We start from the raw sequence: 19383 nt of genomic DNA on the forward strand, positions 1-19383 counted from the left end.
ATAATTTATTAATTAGTTTTGATTAATCATAACATTGGTTCTTAATCTTTGTATAAAATTAGATAACTTATTATTAATCAAAACGGTTTTATTTTTAAAATAATTTGTTTTTATTTTAAAATATTATCTTTTATTCTCCATACTCAATTAAAACAAATTGTAAAATTGATGTACTAATTATCCCAAACATAAACTATTGTACCGGCGATGATCAACCAGAATTTTCAATCTTTTTAAATTATTTTTAATTTAAATTAATTTTTAAAATTTTTAGATTATTTTAATGTATTAATGTAAGAAATAAATTTAAAAAAAATAAAAAAAAAATATTATTTAAAAATATTTTTAAATAAAAAACAATTAAAAAATAAAAATAATTTTGTCTGGAACACCCACTGAAAGAAGGCATTTATTTCACTTCTCTCACTCTTTTCCTCTGCCAAAACAGAAAGAAATGGCCAGGTTTCTATTGATCACCTATGCCTTGGAGCAGACGCTGATGAAGTTGTATTCATTCGATTGTGAAGAGATTAATCTTCCTTTCAGATTGGATATATACGTGGAGGCTTTCAGGCATTTTCTTGGATCTTCAAGAACATGTTGATTTGGTTGAATGTCAATAGACCGGCTTGCTTCCTCCATTATCCTTGACAAGGTACGGAACTTGTCTACAGTTGACTCCAGAAGAGTCCGTGTCTGGGCTGTGAATTTCAATATACTGAAGGACTTGGACACGGTGCTTGTGTTACCTCATCGAATCTCTCTATCATTGGAAGAGATCAGATTCAACAAACAACAAGTTGAATTATCCGGTCTTGGCGTTATATCTGATGATGTGAAAATTGTGGGAATGGGAGACGATGTCTTAAAAATTGTCGAATTTCTGATGGGAAACTGACCAATCACCAACTTCTCCCTGTCTTCCCTGTAGTGGGTATGGAAGGTCTTGGAAAGACAGCCTTGGCTAGATTGGCGTGTGAGGCAGTGACAGAGGGACAGCTTTTTGACGAGACAGTGTGGATCTCTGTTTCTGATGATTTTGAAGAATTTTCCGTGTTAGGAGAGATGCTGAAAACTCTAGGTGAACACATGGCTGGAACGGTAGACAGCATAGGAGAGACACTTGAAAACCTTTCTAAAGAGTTGAAAGGGAGAAGGTTTCTTCTTGTTCTTGATGATGTTTGGAATGAAGATGTTGACAAGTGGGATGGATTGAAGAATTGTTCGTTAAAAGTTAGTGGAAGTAATGGGAGTGATGTTCTTGTTACAGCTCGTAGCGGGCATGCGGCATACATAAAGCTCTACAATCTGCAAACATAGAAATATGCGAGATTTACTTAGCCTGAGGCATATTTATTTCACTTATCATCACCAGATGCCGGTTAAGGTGGGGGTGCTTGACTTCCTCTTCAAACATTGCCATTCTTTGTTGCGGGGAAAGACAGTGATAGTACAGTTCAAGAACTGGAATCCTTAAATGGCCTAAGAGGACAATTGTCGATATACAATCTTCAGGAGGTGAAAGACAAAAAAGAAGTTGAGAAAGCAAAGTTACGAGGAGAAACAAAGATTTACAAATTGGAATTTGTTTGGAGATCAAGAAGAAAATGCTTCAAGAATGACGAGGAAGTTCTGGAGGCCCTTCAGCCTCACTCCAACTTGGAAACCTTAAAGATTGAACACCATGGAGGTGAAAAGCTGCCATCCTGGCTATTGATGGAAACCCCTAGTCATGGTGATTCCTTGCTAGTAATAGAAATTGATAGACTGCAAGAGGTGCGAATTGCCAATACCTGGACGTCTTCCTCGTCTTAAAAGTCTTGAGATAGAGATGGGCTGGATAATTTAAGAGCTATCGACATGGAGTTTTACCGAAGCACTGGATTCAGTGAAACAACGGCAGTTTTTCCAGCATTTAAAAAACTGTCTCTGCGTCGCATGGTCAATCTAGTTGAATGGATGGTGCCAGCAGTAGGTGAAGGCCATTCAGTTGTGTTTCCTTGCCTTGAAGACTCGTCCATCATGTCCTGTCCTCTACTGGCAAGTATTTGACTGAATGTTTCATCACTTTCTCAACTGGAAATCTGCTTCTGTGATAAATTGAAATATTTATTCATGGAGTGCAGTGCTAGCACACCTCTTGAAGATTTAACCATAAAATGATGTCCAAACCTGTAGTCCATTCCATCTGGCGAGTGCCTCAGATCTCTTAAGAGACTCCATAATGGAGGGTTGTCACAAGTTAATCTCTCCTCCAATGCCAAGCTTGCAGATCTTTAATTCCCTTGAATATTTGAAGACTTGAAGGTTTTCCCGATCTATTCTCCACTCCAGGTCTGCAAAACCTCTCTCTTAAAGCTCTGTCAATAAAACTTTGTCCAAACCTAGAATGCATTGCTAGTTTGCAAAACCTAACAACTCTTGAAGATTTAAGAATAGAAGTTTGTCCTAATCTGGAGTCCATTCCAAGTGCAGGGGACCTATCATCTCTCAAAACACTCAGGATTCAACGATGTTATAAATTAACTTCACTTCCAACTGGCCTACAGTCCTGCTTGTCTCTGGAAAATCTGTCTCTACAATGGTGCATAGAGCTAACCTCTATCCCTGATGAGTTGCAAAAATTACATTCCCTTGCTCAATTAGAGATCACAAAATGTCCAAGCATGACCTACTTTCCAGAGGACAGCTTGGAATTGGTTTCATCTAATGTAAACTCTCATTTATTAATTCAAATTCAACATTGGTTTCCTGAAATACAGTTTTGATAGTATGAAAGTAGCATTCAGGAGTCTATCTAGCCCAAGACTTTCCACATGGCGATGTGTCCACTGGATGAAAATGTTTTCAGCTCCAGCAGCCTCAAAGTCATATTGGAGGCTAGCAAGGAGAAAGGCCAACAAATTGTAGTATTCCTAGCAATGGACTGGATAGCCTTCTCCGGTCCATCTCGGATAAACAAGAAGAGGCTGAGCCCTTCTACATTCTAGATTTAGGGTTTGTCGCAAGACTCGGGGAGAAATGGAAGCAGAACATGCCCAATTAAAACCCTTCTTCGTTTACAAGTGCAAATAACGAGCCTGCATTGATTGTGCTAGTAGGGATGAGATTAAATCCATACCAGGCCTTGGTGTTAGGGCTGATAAGATTGTTTATGCTAATCCATGCAAGGCTGAGTCTCATATCAAGTATGCAGCAAGTGTTGGAGTGCGACTCACTACCTTTGATTCTGAAGAAGTCAACAAAATCGAAAAGTGGCATCCAAAGTGTTGGAGTACGAACATCATTAACGTTGGTGGAGGTTTTAAAGCAAACCCATTATCTGATGAGATCGGTGCCACAGTTAATGATGCAATCCAGGAATTTCCTTTGAAGCGATTGCAGAGCCCAGAAGGTACTTCTGTGAAACTGCATTCACTCTAGTTACTGATGTGCTTGGCAAACGAGTGAGAGGAGATAAAAGATAGTATTGGATTGATGATGGGATTTATTGTTATAAACCAATAATAAGAAATCCTGAAGGTGGTGGTCTGGTTTTTGCATCAACGTGCTACCAGAAAATCAATAAATACAAGCAGAAATACTGAGGAAATATTATCATTGGTAAATTGCTGACAGATTTTACCAACGGATATATTTCCTCGGTTTTTACCGATTTATTCCGTGGGTAAAATTTGTTGGTAAATTCATTGGTAAACTATGAATACTATTCGTTTATGTCAATTACAAAGAGAATCACCGATGAAATTTTTTGTTGGTATTTTCCAGAGAGTTCTAGAATTATCCACTTCCCAATTGCTCTGAAAAGTCGTCAGTGTTATTTGACGGTTTTCTAAAAAAATTTAGATTAAATTAAAATTTTAAATTAAATATTATAAATAAAATCACCGACGGATTGAAAAGTCGTCGGTGATATTTGACGGTTTTTGAAAATTTGTAATTAAATTAAAAATTTTAATTAAATATTACAGACGGAATTACTAACAGAATAATTAAAAATATTAATATTTCATTATCTGTCGGTAAAACATCCCAATAAAAAAGCCTACAATCTCTAATTTCACAACAGACACGTCTCCTTTCTTCTTCTTTTTCTTTTTCCTTATATGTAAAAACATTAGTATCCATTTCTTTTTCCTCTCTTCTCTCCTCAACTTTTCTTCTTCTCCATGCTTAGGTATGTCTTTCTTCTTCTTTCTTCTTTTTTTCTTCTTAGTTTTTTTTTTTAATTACTATTCTTTACAAAAAATTTTTCTCTTCTTAGCTTCACTTGCAACTACATTAAGATAAGATTTTTTTTTCCGTATTTTTTACTATATTTGTTTTTTATTTTATTTTTAACTATTTTTGTTCTTAATAATTGTATGAATGTTGTTGTAGGATTTTTTTTCATATGAGATCAATTTTTAGTTGATTTATTTATAGGATTTTTATTTTTTTTTCATATGAATTTTTAGTTGAATTAATATTTTGGTGCTATTTATTTGTTGCAAAGTTGTTTATTATAGAGCATTTTTGAGTATTATATAGTGTTGATTTATATTAATTTAATTATTTTATAGTTTTGTAAAATATATATTTTTTTAAAATATGTTTAAATAATTACCGACGAAATTACATACGGTATTCTGCCGAGAGAAATACAAATAGAATGAAGTGGATAATTTTTTTTAGTGTGTTTTTTCTGTTAATAAATTCATCGGTAATAATTTTTTTTTATTACCAATGGACACAAAAAATTACTAATGCACTATTTACCAACAAAATATTTTTGTTGATGATTCTGTTGGTAAATTAATTACCGATGAAATGATAATGCAAATACTAATAGAAAAATCCGTTGGTAAAATCTTTAATGGTGATAGTGAAGAGTGTTTGAACCAAGTTGTGATTCACAAGACGTTGTGGCAAGAGGTTGCAAATTGCCGGAGCTTCAACGATTTGATCTTATTCTACACAACCTCCGCTGGAACCAAGTTCAACTCTTTTGGTGTGCCTCTTTATCTTGGCATATTCAGCTCAAAACTGAAGCACGAGAATACGCCAAACTTAAGTTTGAGGGTCTCATATCCGTTTATGTAAATTTATTTTCCCCTTCTATTTTTTATATTTTTCTTTTATTTCCCCTAACTAATTTGTTTTTCAGAAAAAAAAAAGATTTTTGAATGAGAAGAAAGAAAAGAAAAAACTGAAGAAAAAAACAATAAAGGGAAAAATCTAAAAAGGAAAAAAAATTAAAAAAGGAAGATATTCCTTAATTTTAATAGCAGGCCTAAAAATTAAATCCTAACATTATAAATAGATTGCTCCAATCAGTTGAAAAAGACAAACAAAAGCTCTCGTCCACCAAGAAATCAGATATTTTACAATAATTAATACACCTAAAACTTAAAACTTAAGAGTAAAAAATAAAATTATTAACCATGGTTTAATTAATTTTAAGAGGTTGGTTAATTTTATAATTAAAAAAATCTTTCTTTAAATTTTGAGATTCAAATCAAGTTGTTAAAATTACAAGTTGACTTGTAAAATCATACAAGTCAATATATATTTATAATGTAAAATCACATAAAATTTTGAAAAATAGTAAAATTAGATAAAGATAGTATAAAATCATGTAAAATATAGTGTAAAATCAAATAAAATTTTGAAAAAATGATAAAATTAGATCAAAGATTGTATAAAATCATGTAAAAACAATATATTTGGGTAAAACTATGACTTTACAATTGATTTTATGATTTTATATTAATTCTAAATTTTTGTCTTTCTTGTTGCATATCCTTGTGTTGATTCACTAATGGATGAGCCCCACAAGGGCTTGTATCCATAGATTTTTTCTTCAAGTTCAAGGATGAAGGAAATATAATCTTTCTTAAACTCTCCCTAACAAATAAAAAAATGTCTATAACAGGACAAGGCTTTGAAAATTTTCATTCTATAAGGATTTCTTTATAGACAAGAATGACAAACTATATTATGAAGTCTAATCCATCATGTGTTTATGCCTAAATACTATAGTCTTTTTAACAAGTTTATAACATTATTATTTCTCTTTATAAAATCTTATAATTTATATATGAGATATGATCTAACAAAGAACTATATTTAAAGACTAAAAAAAAAGATACTATATTAAATTGTTTGATTAATTTGTTTTAGCTTATACAAAGCTTACAATTCTTTATTGATTCATTTTTTCAATTCATGGCGTGTAAAACAATATCTAAAACTTATAAAAGTATAATAACATCTAAAAGTAATGTATTATTTATTAAAGCAAAAGACATCATATAAGTTAAAATTAACACTATAAATGATTACGCATTTGAAGGGAACAATATGACTAGAGTTAGCCAACAAGGAAACATATTTATGAAAATATAGCTGTTTTCAAAAAAAATTTTAGACGCAAAGTCTTGCTAACCACTTTCATATTTGTTGATGAAATTATTTTATTGTTTTGTGTGAACCATGTATGAGAAAAAAAAATTTACTTGATATTTTTATGATTTAAATTTACGTTATACTTTTTGTGTCATGTAAAAAAAAACCTTGATTCAAACTTTAAATTTAACATTTAAAAAAATATTAAAATTTTTTAAACACACTGATTTGTCACACTTGACATCACGGCGGCTCTAAAAAATAATTCTATGGAATTATTATGGAAAAAGAACAAATTTCTGGCATCCGGTTCTTTTAAAGAAAAAGATCTTGTTTGAGGAGTCGCCACCTAATATTATGGTCACTAGGAACCCTAACTGGTCAACAGAGATTCTATGGCTCGGAATTGGTTACATAAAAGGGAAGATATTATCACCCCTTAAACATTCTGCCTAAGACAGACTGCATTACTTGTTTTGTCTTAAATTGTTAAATATTTATTAGTTTATGCTGTGATGATTTGTTTATAATATTCCTAACTCTGGCATTAGTGAATATTCGAGCTCGAATAATTCCAACTCTGGCGTTAGTAAAAATTCGTAGCTACGAAAAGGAAAAATTAGATCAATATTTTTATTCCCTACTCTAGTGCCAGTGAATACATAAATAAAAATAAATTTATTTTTACGTATGCACACATTTTTTATTTTTCTAGCTAAACAAAATAAAAATACAACGAATATAAATAATATAAATTTAAACCAATATTTTTATTCCTGACTCTGACATCAGTGAATAAACCAATAAATTTACATTATTTTTATTCAAGCATACACATTTTTATTTTTTCTATTTTTTCTGTTTTTCTATTTCTATTTTTATTTATTTATGTTGCATGGTCTCAACAAAAAAAAAAGGTTGGATCACTGGTCCAAACCAGTGACCCGGTTGGCCACTGTTACATGCATGCGTGAATCACTCACGCATGCATGCAACAGTAACAGGTAATTAATTTACCAAAAGAAAGAAAAGCTGAAGAACTTACCTGGCAAGGCTGAGGGAGACGGCTACTTCAATGGTGGACTGCTAGAAGTCACGGTGAGGAAGACCTGCTGGGGGCTGGTGCAGCTGCGGGGTGAAGGCAAAGACGATGTAGATGGTGACGGAGGCTTGCCCGACTGCTGCTGCTTCCTCCTCTGTGTTTTCTCGTTTTCGTCTATGTTCGTATTCTTGCTTCTCCCATCAGCCCCTCGGTTCTATGATTCCTTATTCTGCTGCCTCTGGTTCTGGAGGCTGGTTGCTGAAGACTGTGAAGACGATGGTCAATGCCGGTTCTCGTCTATGCGCTTTCGTCCGCTGGGTTGAGTTTGCATCTCCTTTGCTCCTGGTTTTATATTCTGCCACCTTCAGTTCTGTGATGAAGGGACAAAGACGATGGTGGGGCTGATCCTCGTCTCAGTGTCGTTCCTCTCCTTGTCTCTCCTTCTCTGTTTCTTTGTTATTTTTTTTTTTTTTGCGTTGTTCGTTCTGTCTCCGTTCGTCTTTTTTATCCTCCCCTCAGCCCCTCGATTCTGTCATCCCTGCTCCAGTTTTTCTGTTCCCCGTCTCCCTTGCTCTCAGTTTCCCCAGTTTTTTCTTTGGTTTCTTTCTTCTCCGGTTCTGTGGTTTCCCCTGTCTTTCTCCCCTTCTCCTGTTCTGTTTCTTTTTTTTCGGTTCCGCTTCTTTTCTCCTCTCTCCCTGCCCCCTGTGACCTTTCGTTCTCTGGCTTTTATAGCCAGAGAACAATTCGTTTCTTCCAACTATTGATTGCAGGTGTAAAGGCAGTGGCGGGCATCCGTTGAAGAAGATGAACGGTGTATCCACAGACGGCGCCGTTTTGAAGTTTAATGATTATTTGCGTTTTGCCCTTTGAAGTTTTAAACGTTTTGTAATTAAGTCCCTAGTTTAAACTGTAATTGGCCCCCTGCATTTGCACGTCATTTTCAATGTAGTCCTTGGATTTTAATGTGTTGCAATCATGCCCCCAATTAACCCCAAACTTTGTTATTTCTTCAATTAAGTCCCTGATGTAATTAATTTAATTAAATCCAAGTCCAAGTAAGTCTCAACACTTATCGATTCTCCAATTAAACCCTTAATTGAATTAATTAAATTAATTCCAAGCTTAATTAAGTCTCAAAACTTATCAATTCTCCAATTAAACCCTTGATTGGATTAATTAAATTAATTCCAAGCTCAATTAAGTCTCAAAACTCATCAATTATCCAATTAAACCCTTAATTGGATTAATTAAATTAATTCCAAGCTCAATTAAGTCTCAAAACTCATCAATTCTCCAATTAAACCCTTAATTGGATTAATTAAATTAATTCCAAGCTTAATTAGATTAATTCCAAAATTTAATTAAACTTCAAAACTTCCAATCATGTTGCTCTTAAACCAAATTTTAATTCATTCTTCATTTATTTAATTTTACTTATTTTTTTTTTCATTATTATTTTATTTCATCATTTTTTTTATTCTTTTTAGTAAATAAAATAATAATAATAATTAAAATAAAATGGTTAAAAATTGGGTTATGACACGATTCATCAATATAAAAATTATTTTTAAAATATTTAAAAATAAGATTTGATTTTAATTTACATGTAAGTTATTTTCAAGATACTCCTCGATGCTTTCAATAATAAAAAGAAAAATAAAGAAAGCAATTCACCGCTTAAGGGATGATATGGAGAGGAAAGCAATGGAGTCGTGTTGTTTGCGCGTGACCGACATGCCTTTATTCTTAGCGGGTGAGACAGACAATCTAGCTGTTAATAATGGCTGTTACCCAAGAAAGAAAAGTATTTATGTCCGAACTCTATAAATAAAAGACAAGACATCTCTATCATATTCTAGACACAACACCAAAGCCAAAGCAATCAAAACCTTAATAGCTCTCGTCTTCCTTGTCAGTTCCTGCCTTAAAAATTTGTTACTTTCAGAAAAATTAAACTAAGGTACAGATTCTCGGCTTCTTCTTTTATGTTTCTTGTGTGTGTGTGTGTGTAATTCCACGTATCAACCTGAAACTTCTAGCAGGTATCTCTTTTTTCTTCATAATTTATCAATATATTATATTAGATTTTTATAGGTTGTTCCTAGATTTCTTCTTCCCTCTGATCTGTTGTTTCTTGATTTGTTGGGCTTACAAGATTCTCTTCTTGCCATCTTGTTTCTGTGATATTATTCATTTTGTGATTGTGGAGTGTTTTGAGAGAAATTATTCATACGGGTTATTCTCTGTGCTAGGTAATTGAATAGCTCTTGGCATGGACTAGGATCTCCATTTTCGTCTCATATTTTGACAATGCTTTTTCTTTAATCCTTCCAGATGGGAGAATAATGTTTTGATCTTTGGTCTATGCGATTATATTTGGAATCTTTTGGGATCTCTGTATGCATATGTTTGTCTTCTGCAATGGAGACGTATAAAACATCAACGGCATTTTTTAGATCATATATAAATTGTAGAGCTTTTCTGTATCAACAATCTGTTCATTTTGAATCTGTGAACAGGAAGTAAATTGAGATGTTAATGACATTTGGAATGGGCTGTGGGATTGCGTAAAAATGGAGGGATTCTGCAATGAAAATTGAAAAGAAATGAAATAATTTGAAAATGCCGAAGCATTAACTAGGCATTTTACTATTACCATGTTCCCTGTGTTTATATTACTTGCAGCTAGCAAGAATTTGAGAGGATGAGCATCTATAACAGCTTTTCTTTTGTTGCTTATGAAGGAGGCAGTTTTGGGATGGGCATTAAAATTTATGGTTCTACCTAGCTTAGGTTCTGTGCTCTATAGGCTACTCATAATCGCTTGTCATACAGGCATTTGCTGCTGTTTTAGTTTCATTTGAATATTCATATCAGAATTTCTCGTTGCTTATTTGTTACAATTGGTATCGTTTTTACTAATTGGTGTGCCACTTTCTTCAGGAAATTTGAGCTTAAGCGAGAAAGGGTCTACATTTCAATTTCAAATTTTCACCAAGAATCCTGAGATGGAAGATGCATCTGAATCTGTCATTTCTGCTGCTGGGGTGCATGAAAAGGTTGTGAAGGATGATATCCATCTGAAAGTCAAGAGCATGGATAAAGAACCAAATGACGAGAAGGGAGCTGAGGTGAAGGCCAAATCTGTAGAAAAGGAAAAGCCAAAGGAGAAGGAGCAGCATAGAGAGAAAGACAAGGAGAAATCAGAGAAAAATAAGAAGGATGTAGATGAGGGGGGGGAGAAGAAAAGCAAAGATAAGAAGAAGGGTGAAGAGCAGGAGAAGAAAACGAAAGAGAAGGACAAAGAGAAGGAGAAGAAAGGAAAGGAAGGAGAGGATAGTGTTGGTAAAGAGTCAGAGGTGGACAAGGAAGCTGGAGAGGCTATGAAAAAGGAAGAGAAAAAGAATAAGAAAGACAAGGATGATAAGAAGAACAATAAAGAAGAGAAGAAGATAAAAGATCATGGGGTTTCAAGGGATGAACAAGAGGATAAGAAAGAAGAGAAGAAAAAGAAAGATAAAAAAGAGAAGAAGAAAGACGAGGATAAAGATTTGAAGGATACAAAAAAAGTGATCAAGGAGTACAAGGATCAAGGTTTGAGTGTTGAGGATGAGGATAAGAAGAGCGAAGGGGAGGAAGATAAGAAGAAAGGAAAAGAGAAGAAGGTCAAAGATAAAGGGAAGAAGATCGATGAAGATTCCAAGGAAGAAACAAAAAAAGCCAACGATGGTAAAGAGGATAAAAAAGAGGGGGAAGTGAAGGAAAAGAAAAAAGATAAGGAGAAAAAAGAGAAGAAGAGCAAAGATGAAATTAAGGAGGAAAAAGATGATGAAAATGAGGGGAAAAAAGAAAACAAGAAGGATGAGGAGAAGAAAGAGAAAAAACACAAGGATGGAGCAGATGATGACATAAAAGATGGAGATGAAGAGAAAAAAGAGAAGAAGAAGAGCAAAAAGAAAAAGGACTAGGAAGAGAGAGTAGAAAGTATTTGTAAATATGCTCTGTAGCCAATCGATGTAATGTTGGTTACACGTAGCTTTGATGTTATTTATGTAAAACATATTTATTATTAATAAGAGTTTTTTTTTTAATATTTATTTATATTAATTAATGAATCTAGAGTAAATATAAAATTCATAGAACAAAAATACTTTGCAACTGAAATTGTAAAGTTGTTATAATTATGAGATTTATATTGTATTAAAGTATTGTTTCTAAATGTTCATGACCAATGTTATATTAAGATTGGACATTAATTATAGCTATTGAGATTGATGTATATTATATTCATTTCTTTATAAAAGAAAATAGATGCTCTTATAAATCGAGATACGATGGATACTTAGAACTAATAAGCATATACATTATAAATGACATGTACACTGAACTGACCCGCAAAGGAATTATATATGGAGAGATAACCTGTGTCTATAAAAAAGCTCTCGTGATAATTATGTAAGTGATCATTGGATTTAAGATCACTAAGTTATCTTATATATGAAATGTTATGCTTTAATCCTAATCACACGTTGTCCTAATCAAAGGGTAACAAACAAGCATGTATTGGGTATACATAAACTATATAAAAAATATTTGAGTAATCAAAAAAAGATTTATCACCCTATGTAAATTAGAGCATATGTTTTATTTATTTTCAAATAGTAATGATTGTGAATCCTTAGTTAAGATGGAATAAATTTTGAAAAGAATTTTAAAATCTTATTCAAATAATTAATAACTATAATGTTGAAAACTAACATGATTTGACAAAGCAGATATACTTCAAGCTAAAATATCTAAATCAAAGCATTTTGATAAAAATAATAATAATAATAATAATAATAATAATAATAATTACACTAAGAAACTAGTTAGTGAAAGGTTAAGTCAAACTACTTATAACTTTCATAATATTTGAAGGATTATGACAAGTTGCTAGACATTATACTTGATCTTCAAATATAAATAAATCAAATATTAAATTGATAATAAATTAAATTGTTTAATCTGTTTAATCTTATTTTATTTATAATTATGATTTATATTTGGATCAACTTATTAGGAAACTTAATGAGTCACACACATAAAAACAATTGGTTAAAAATTAAAAAAAAAATGATTAATAAAATGTGATTTGATTATAAATAAATTTAAAAAATTAAGGATTAGAAAGTAATTAATACAGGGGATTACAACTCTAAATATGGATACAATGAAGTAAGGATTTAATTGAATGAATTTATAAAATTATCCTAAAATAATATATGTAATATTATTTAAGGGGAAAATTAATATTGTCATTTATAAAGTTTTTAGGTTTTTTTATAAATAGAATATTTTACCTCTTATTTTTGAAAATAAAGAAAAAAAGGGTGAGAAAAGTATAATACATAAAAACTTAAAAAAAAAAAAATAGCTAGCACTCTAAGATATAACAATTTCTTTCTTCTAAAAGTGTACATGAGACTTTTCACTGATGATTCGTGTAAATTAATGTTCAAAAAACCGGATATTTGAATAGCTTGTAATTTGCGATAACTCAATTTTAAAATAAATATTCAAAGTTAAAAAAAAAAAAAACATCTGATTTTTAGATAATTTTTATATAAATCCTAAACAATTCTAGATCTATCTAGTCTAGTCTAATCTAATCTAATCCTTGAAATTCTATAAATTTTTGCTAAGGATATATATTTCAGGAAACTCAACACAAAGAACACCAGGGATGAAGCTACAGTCAAGGTGCGAGGCTGAGGTTACTCACAAGCTGAAGAAGAGGAGAAGCAGAAGAAAGATAAGATACAAAAAGGTAAGGAGACAAAGAAAGAAAATGATAAGAAGGAGAGGAGTGATAAGAAAAGAAAACCCAATGGAAGGACAAGAGCAGAGACGTTGACAAGCTGAACAGAAGTTAGAGAAGATCAATGGAAAAATAGAAGCTCTTCCTGAGAAAAAAAGATGAAATTGAGGCAGATAAAAGAAGCCGAGAGTGGGAACAGCACTGTTCCTGAGAAAGAAAAGGATGCCCGAAGCCTGGTTCGGAGTAATCCCTTTTGGGAACAGCTTCGTTCTATAGTTTTTTGCGAGTATGATCCTTTTCCATAGTAATTATATGTTTCTTTTCATATAACTATGGATTAATGAGAATAGAATGTGAATCACTACCACCTTTGATGAATAAAAGTACTATGCAGTTTTACTTTTGTTTCATTGCCTATAATTTCTTTTATGAGACTCGCATTTGAAGCATCCTTCATGTTGCATTTTCTTCATTCAGTAGAATCCGTTTAGTTTCTTCACTCCGCTGTTGTTTCATATCATACATCATTTGGATCCACCAACGAAACTTTTAGCAGTTCATCCTAGGCATTTAACACTGATATTTTCCTCTTGGTTCCCTGTTTGATAGTGCTCGTTAGTTTTAACATGGCGTGCCAGTGTCCATCTGGCCTGCCAGCTAGACGTGCTGTCCAAACATGACATGGATTGTCCACTGCTGTTAGTTTTAAATGACAAAAAAAACTTCACATTATACCTGCACATTCTTTGGACATCCATTTTCAGCGATAGTTGCTCTTGCTGTGAACGATGTCTTTTAGTGTTCCAGTGTCATCATCTTTGTAAGATTTGCAGAATTTAGTACATATATTCTCTCACGTGCAAAGCTAGTGTCAGAAATGAGGTGTTGAACAAAATCTACCAGTGGCTAAGGCATTCGATGTCTAATTCAGGTTTTAGACTGTTCTGTGATCACAAGGTGAATGATTTTGTTCAAGGAGATGTTGCATATAGATCTATGCATGTCCTGGTAGCCTGTGGTAAGTATTTTTCATTTGCACTCTACATAATTTTAATCGAGAAAAATAAGACAACGTTTATATGTGTGTATCACTCTCGAAAGCAGCATCCCAGCAAATTTTTGTGACAAGGTTTCTTGATCATTAGGTTTTACAGTATCAGGTTAACCCATTTATCTTGCAGAACCTGCAAGCAACAGAGATTCCTGCAAGGTTGTTTTTTGTTAGAATTTGAAGTCAGGATGTGTTGTGTGCCTAACCACAGTCCTTTTGCTAGGATTTGAACTGAGGATTTGGTGTGCTTAATCAGTCCCTGGTCCGAATCTTTGTCAACACACTAAATAAAGGCAGAAATTTTGGAATCTTTTTGCTATTTTCCCTTTATTTTTGTGATAATGACCAAACAATATGCAATGTTAATGGCCCTTTATCTACCAGATTTAACAAAATGATGTCTAGATGGTCTTGGTAGGTTTAGTAGTGAGGCCAAATCCAAATGGGAAGAGGGGATCATAATGCTTATCGCCAATGTTCATAGGCAGCTGATCAACAGTCTTGAACCATGTTCGTGAAAGCGTGCCGGTGAAACCATAGTCACCAAATAGAACATCAGCAACACCTTGGCCTTCACTTCCGGGGAGCCAGGCAGCAACAAGAGCATCCATCAAGCTTACATATGGTTGGATTACAACAGGACGTCCGGAAATGATGACAGTAACGCATTTTACAGTTCCACAGACGTTTTTAATCGTGCTTGGACCAGGTTCTGATATTGTCAAGTTCAAGCTGTCTCCAAATGTCTCTGCATACGGCGGCTCTCCTACCACAACGATGGCGTAAGAGAAGTTGTTAGACTTGACAAAGTCTGCATCAGGATTCTCCTTGTACACAACTTCAGTGCTTGGATCAACAGTATTTTTTATGGCGGTAAGGATCGTGGTACCTGCAATTCATTTTTAGCTAACCTCATTAAACGGATTACAGAGCCTAAAGAGAGGTGCTGTTGCCAAGAAATATTTCAGAAAAAACCCCCCTAATGACTATTTTCCTTCAGCTACTGTTTCAGCAGTCACTGATATCGAAAATTTAGTTTCTTGTTGGGCAATCAGAACAGAACTTATCAGGTTTTATTCCATTAAAACAGATGGATGCTATTAGTAGAATCTGAATTGCGAGATGAAATGAGAATGTACCACTCGTGAGGTTGTTGCCACCGAGTCCCTGCCACTCAATCGTCCACCCACCACATTGATAACCGAGATTATCTGCATGACTGCCGGCAACAAGTATTTTTGTTGCCTTTTTAGGAAGGGGTAGCAATGATTCGCCATTCTTTAGCAGCACAAGTGATTTCCTCACAGCTTCCCTAGCCAATTCTCTGTGCTCCTGTTATCATTACATAATATTTTAAAGTTCATTTCTATCTTCTTGTTACTCGTTATACAAGGCAGGGAATATCTTAGTTTAGGTAATTAACCTGGCTACCAAGCTCATCGACTAGACTATTATCAGCCAGGGGGTTCTCAAAAAGACCCATCGTAAATTTAACTCGCAAAATTCTCTTCACTGCATCATCGATTCTGCTCATGGGGATGACTTTATTTTTCACGTGGGATGTTAGGCCATCAATGAACTCTTTGTAGGTGTTTGGAACCATGATCTGCAGCATGCGATTTCCAGAACAAGTATTAGAATTCTAAAGCACAAGATAATGAATAATGCTGTTGAAGGAAAAAACCATTAATAAGAATTACCATGTCAATTCCAGCGCTGATTCCTGCTTGAATGGAATATGAGTAGTTAGCATGGGGTGGAGAAGTGATCCTATCAATGCCCTCCCAATCTGAGATGACAAAACCCTGAGGCAATCAATAGGCATTAGCACACAGCTCTTGGATTTTTATTCTCAAATGGTTTAAGATGGGAAACCCTAAGCTAAGGAAATCACTTTACCCTGAAACGAAGAATGTTCTTGAGAAATCCAGTGACCATGTCATGGTTGGCATGCATCTTAACTCCATTCCAGCTCGAGTAAGAAACCATAACAGTTGACACACCCTTGATAATTGAGTTATAGTAGCCTGGCATGTGGATGCTAAGCAAACCGTGTCTGCTGATTTGTGTATTGTTCTCATTGATGCCTTTTGTTGTTCCACCATCACCCACATAGTGCTTGGCACAAGCAGCAACTTTTGTTCTGTGAGAAGCCCCCAGATCATCAGGATTCAGGAATTAACAAATATTAGAGTGAATTCATCCAAAGATTTTACAGAAACTATGAAATCAATTACTATGAATAAAGATCCTCTCCCATTAATGATGTGTTTCTATTTGTTAAAATGGAGAAGATACCTCAGTGAAATGAAGGGTTGGGGTAATGAGAAATATCATAGTACCGCACTGGAGGTAGCTTGATAACTCCAATTATCTACTTTTCATACTTCCCCAGTTGCCTAATTGCCTTCCCAACCAAGAAGGGAAAGAAACAAGATAAACAAAGAGAAGGGCCACCAAGTGTGGAGACTGGAGATCTCAGCAAGTTGATCCTAAAGTCAAAACTTGGAAGTTTGATAATACCAAGTGGGCATATTTTATCTTTATCCTTTCGAAGCTTTTCTGCTGTTTTCTTCACAGGTTCCTTTCATATGCTAATAATAATAATAATAATAATAACTAGTGGAAAGCATGTCTCAACTCTCATGCCACCAACAAGGGCTTCAACCTAACACAAAGTCCAAAAAGGTTTCCATCAAATGAATAATTAACATATCCATTATCTGATGAAGCTAGCAGCAGATCCACTCCATCCTCTAGGGGGGGATACGGCACTTAGATTCCTCTAATTAGTCCAAGTGAGAAATGATCTCATTTTCTTTTTCAAATTCAGACACCAATGATAGAGCTGTTGACTGATTCCACGTTTTAAATTGAGCAAAGCAAGTTTACGGACCAAGCATGGAATCTGATAGCTTGGATCAAAGTCAAATTTACTATATAAGCACACGAAATTCCTAATGTTCTGTGAAAATTACTATTTACTCCTTGGGACAATTTTTCTTCGTTGTTTCACGGCGATTATGGAAAAAGCCTCCGCTGTTGAGGACTTGAGAGAAAATTTACACTATCTAATTATTGTTCTTGGAAACTTAAGTTAACTGCAAGCAATATAAATCTTATATGCAAAAGAATGTAACATGAAGATTCCTTACTTTCCAGCAACGAAGGGAACACCCTTTGGGGAGTTAGCAGGGATGTCGCCTTGTAATCCTGATACTATCTCAGTCATTGCTTGAACAAGCTTAGGATCTTCACTGTAGCTTTCATAGCACCGACCCCATCTTGGATCTCGACAAACCTGTATAGCCAGAAGTAATAGAGGAAATCAGAATTTAAGAGGAGATGATTTTGGTTATCTGAACAGCTATTAGTAGCTGGATTAAAAAGTTACCGCAATACAAGGTGCAAAAACATATGGAATGCCTGTAGCTCTAACTTCAAGTGCAGTTGCAGCTCCAATCCTCTTAACTAGGTCAGGGTCCCTGCTCGATGACATGCAGGTTTAGTCATGAACGCCAGATATATGCTGAGACATATCGTTACATCAAAAATAAAATCCATTACATTTTCATTTTCTTCCCCTGGTCCCTAATGTCTTGCTACAGTTTCAGCAGATGGGAATAATAAGAAGAAGAAAATGCAATTATTAGTTACATGTCAAACATCTAAATTAGCATTACATCACAGAATTGATCAAAAGTATAAACCTAAATAGGCATCAATAGCAGACTAAAAGCCAGCCGTAAAACTGCAGGGACAAATGAATATATAATCCTATCTGCTGATAGAGATGCACATCACCATAGCCTATTGTGGATGGATGCAGATGTCATCATATCACTACTTTCCTTGTGAAATCTCCAAGGAGATGAAAAGGGGTCCAAGTTTTCAATGGATGACACTCGTGACAATGATTGCTGTCTCAGACTGAGAATTTAATTATCCTATCTCAAAGATGACCATTCCTCTTTCTTGGTTACTTGGCAGACAAATATGACCATATGAACTTCTTTCAGATAAAATTTCAGGATCTGGATACCCTTTGGTAACTGATAGAAGATTTTCTTTCTAGATGACATATCAAATTAATTTGAACAGAACTTAAATGTATCTACACTGATTGCATGAAGCAGAAAGAAGAAAAAAACTCCAGTTCATAAACTGATGGTTGGTACGAGTGAGGAATAATCTTCACTTGCCTGGTAGCTCCAAGCCCAACATTGTGAGGAAATATTGTTGCCTTGTAAACATTGTTATGTCCATGAACAGCGTCGATTCCATAAATCATAGGAATTCCTAATCGGGTCGATAAAGCACCCTTTTGAAATTCGTTCACCATGTTAATCCAAGTCTCAGCAGAAGCCTGTTTAGAAGGAACACTCCCTCCTCCACTCAGTACACTCCCTGCCAAAAAAGGCAACATAATTCTTCAGCTGTCCTACACAACACAACCACATAACGTAACGATTCCTTAACCAAGTAAAGGCAAGAGTGAAGCTCTGCTTACCAATGAAGTAGTCCTTCATCACCTCAGCTGATGCAACACCGCGTTCAATCTGGGTCATCTGGCCAATTTTCTCCTCTAATGTCATCCGGTTCATCAAGTCCTTAATGCGAGAATTTAAAGGCTTTGTTGCATCTTTATAGATCATGTATTCTGCTTCTGCCAAGGCTGCCCAGATGACAACAAGCCCAAGCAAGAAGATAGGAGTTCTAGCCATTTAGATCTTCCTGTAATGACACCAAAGTAGAAAATATAAAATACTGTAATGGAATACTTGTTTAATAATAGTAAAGAACTTTCACTTTTAACAGCAACACGCAACAACTGCATCTGATTCACTCTGCCTCTAGCATTAAAAGAAGCAAATCAAACAACTCCCATCACTTGAATGAAGTGCATACACACACATAGTTGTCATTTGTTTTTCACATTTTCGAGAGAACCAAACAGTTGAAACAATGCATTGCCAGAAAGAACAGAAACATGGAAATGAGAGAGAAAACTCAGGACTTACAGAGAAACAACAAGAACCCAATAACCTCTCTGTTCTGAGAGAATGAGGGAGAGGTCAAGTTTTGGAACTTGGAATGCTATGG

The 19383-nt window shown here is 34.3% G+C and overlaps 2 protein-coding genes across 3 annotated transcripts; one reads left to right on the forward strand and one right to left on the reverse strand.

The window, feature by feature from the left end:
- Window positions 1–9233: 9233 nt before the first annotated feature.
- Window positions 9234–11516, forward strand: LOC118055665 (uncharacterized). Of its 2 annotated transcripts, none has more exons than XM_035067609.2 (2): window positions 9234–9389; window positions 10373–11516. In XM_035067609.2, the coding sequence occupies exon 2, from the start codon at window positions 10438–10440 to the stop codon at window positions 11395–11397; it is 960 nt and encodes a 319-aa protein (XP_034923500.1). In that variant the 5' UTR covers window positions 9234–9389; window positions 10373–10437; the 3' UTR covers window positions 11398–11516. The 2 variants fall into 2 exon arrangements, with proteins under 2 accessions (XP_034923500.1, XP_034923501.1); XM_035067610.2 differs by having other exon boundaries at window positions 9339–9471.
- Window positions 11517–14580: 3064 nt separating this feature from the next.
- LOC118055664 (uncharacterized) lies at window positions 14581–19383 on the reverse strand. Its single transcript, XM_035067608.2, has 10 exons — window positions 19302–19383; window positions 18791–19014; window positions 18483–18687; window positions 17675–17765; window positions 17436–17581; window positions 16180–16423; window positions 15981–16085; window positions 15704–15886; window positions 15420–15612; window positions 14581–15169 (listed from the first exon to the last, which is right to left on the reverse strand). The coding sequence occupies exons 2-10, from the start codon at window positions 19002–19004 to the stop codon at window positions 14682–14684; spliced, it is 1869 nt and encodes a 622-aa protein (XP_034923499.1). The 5' UTR covers window positions 19005–19014; window positions 19302–19383; the 3' UTR covers window positions 14581–14681.

Source organism: Populus alba, chromosome 19, assembly GCF_005239225.2.
Source record: "Populus alba chromosome 19, ASM523922v2, whole genome shotgun sequence".
Lineage (NCBI taxonomy): Eukaryota > Viridiplantae > Streptophyta > Magnoliopsida > Malpighiales > Salicaceae > Populus > Populus alba.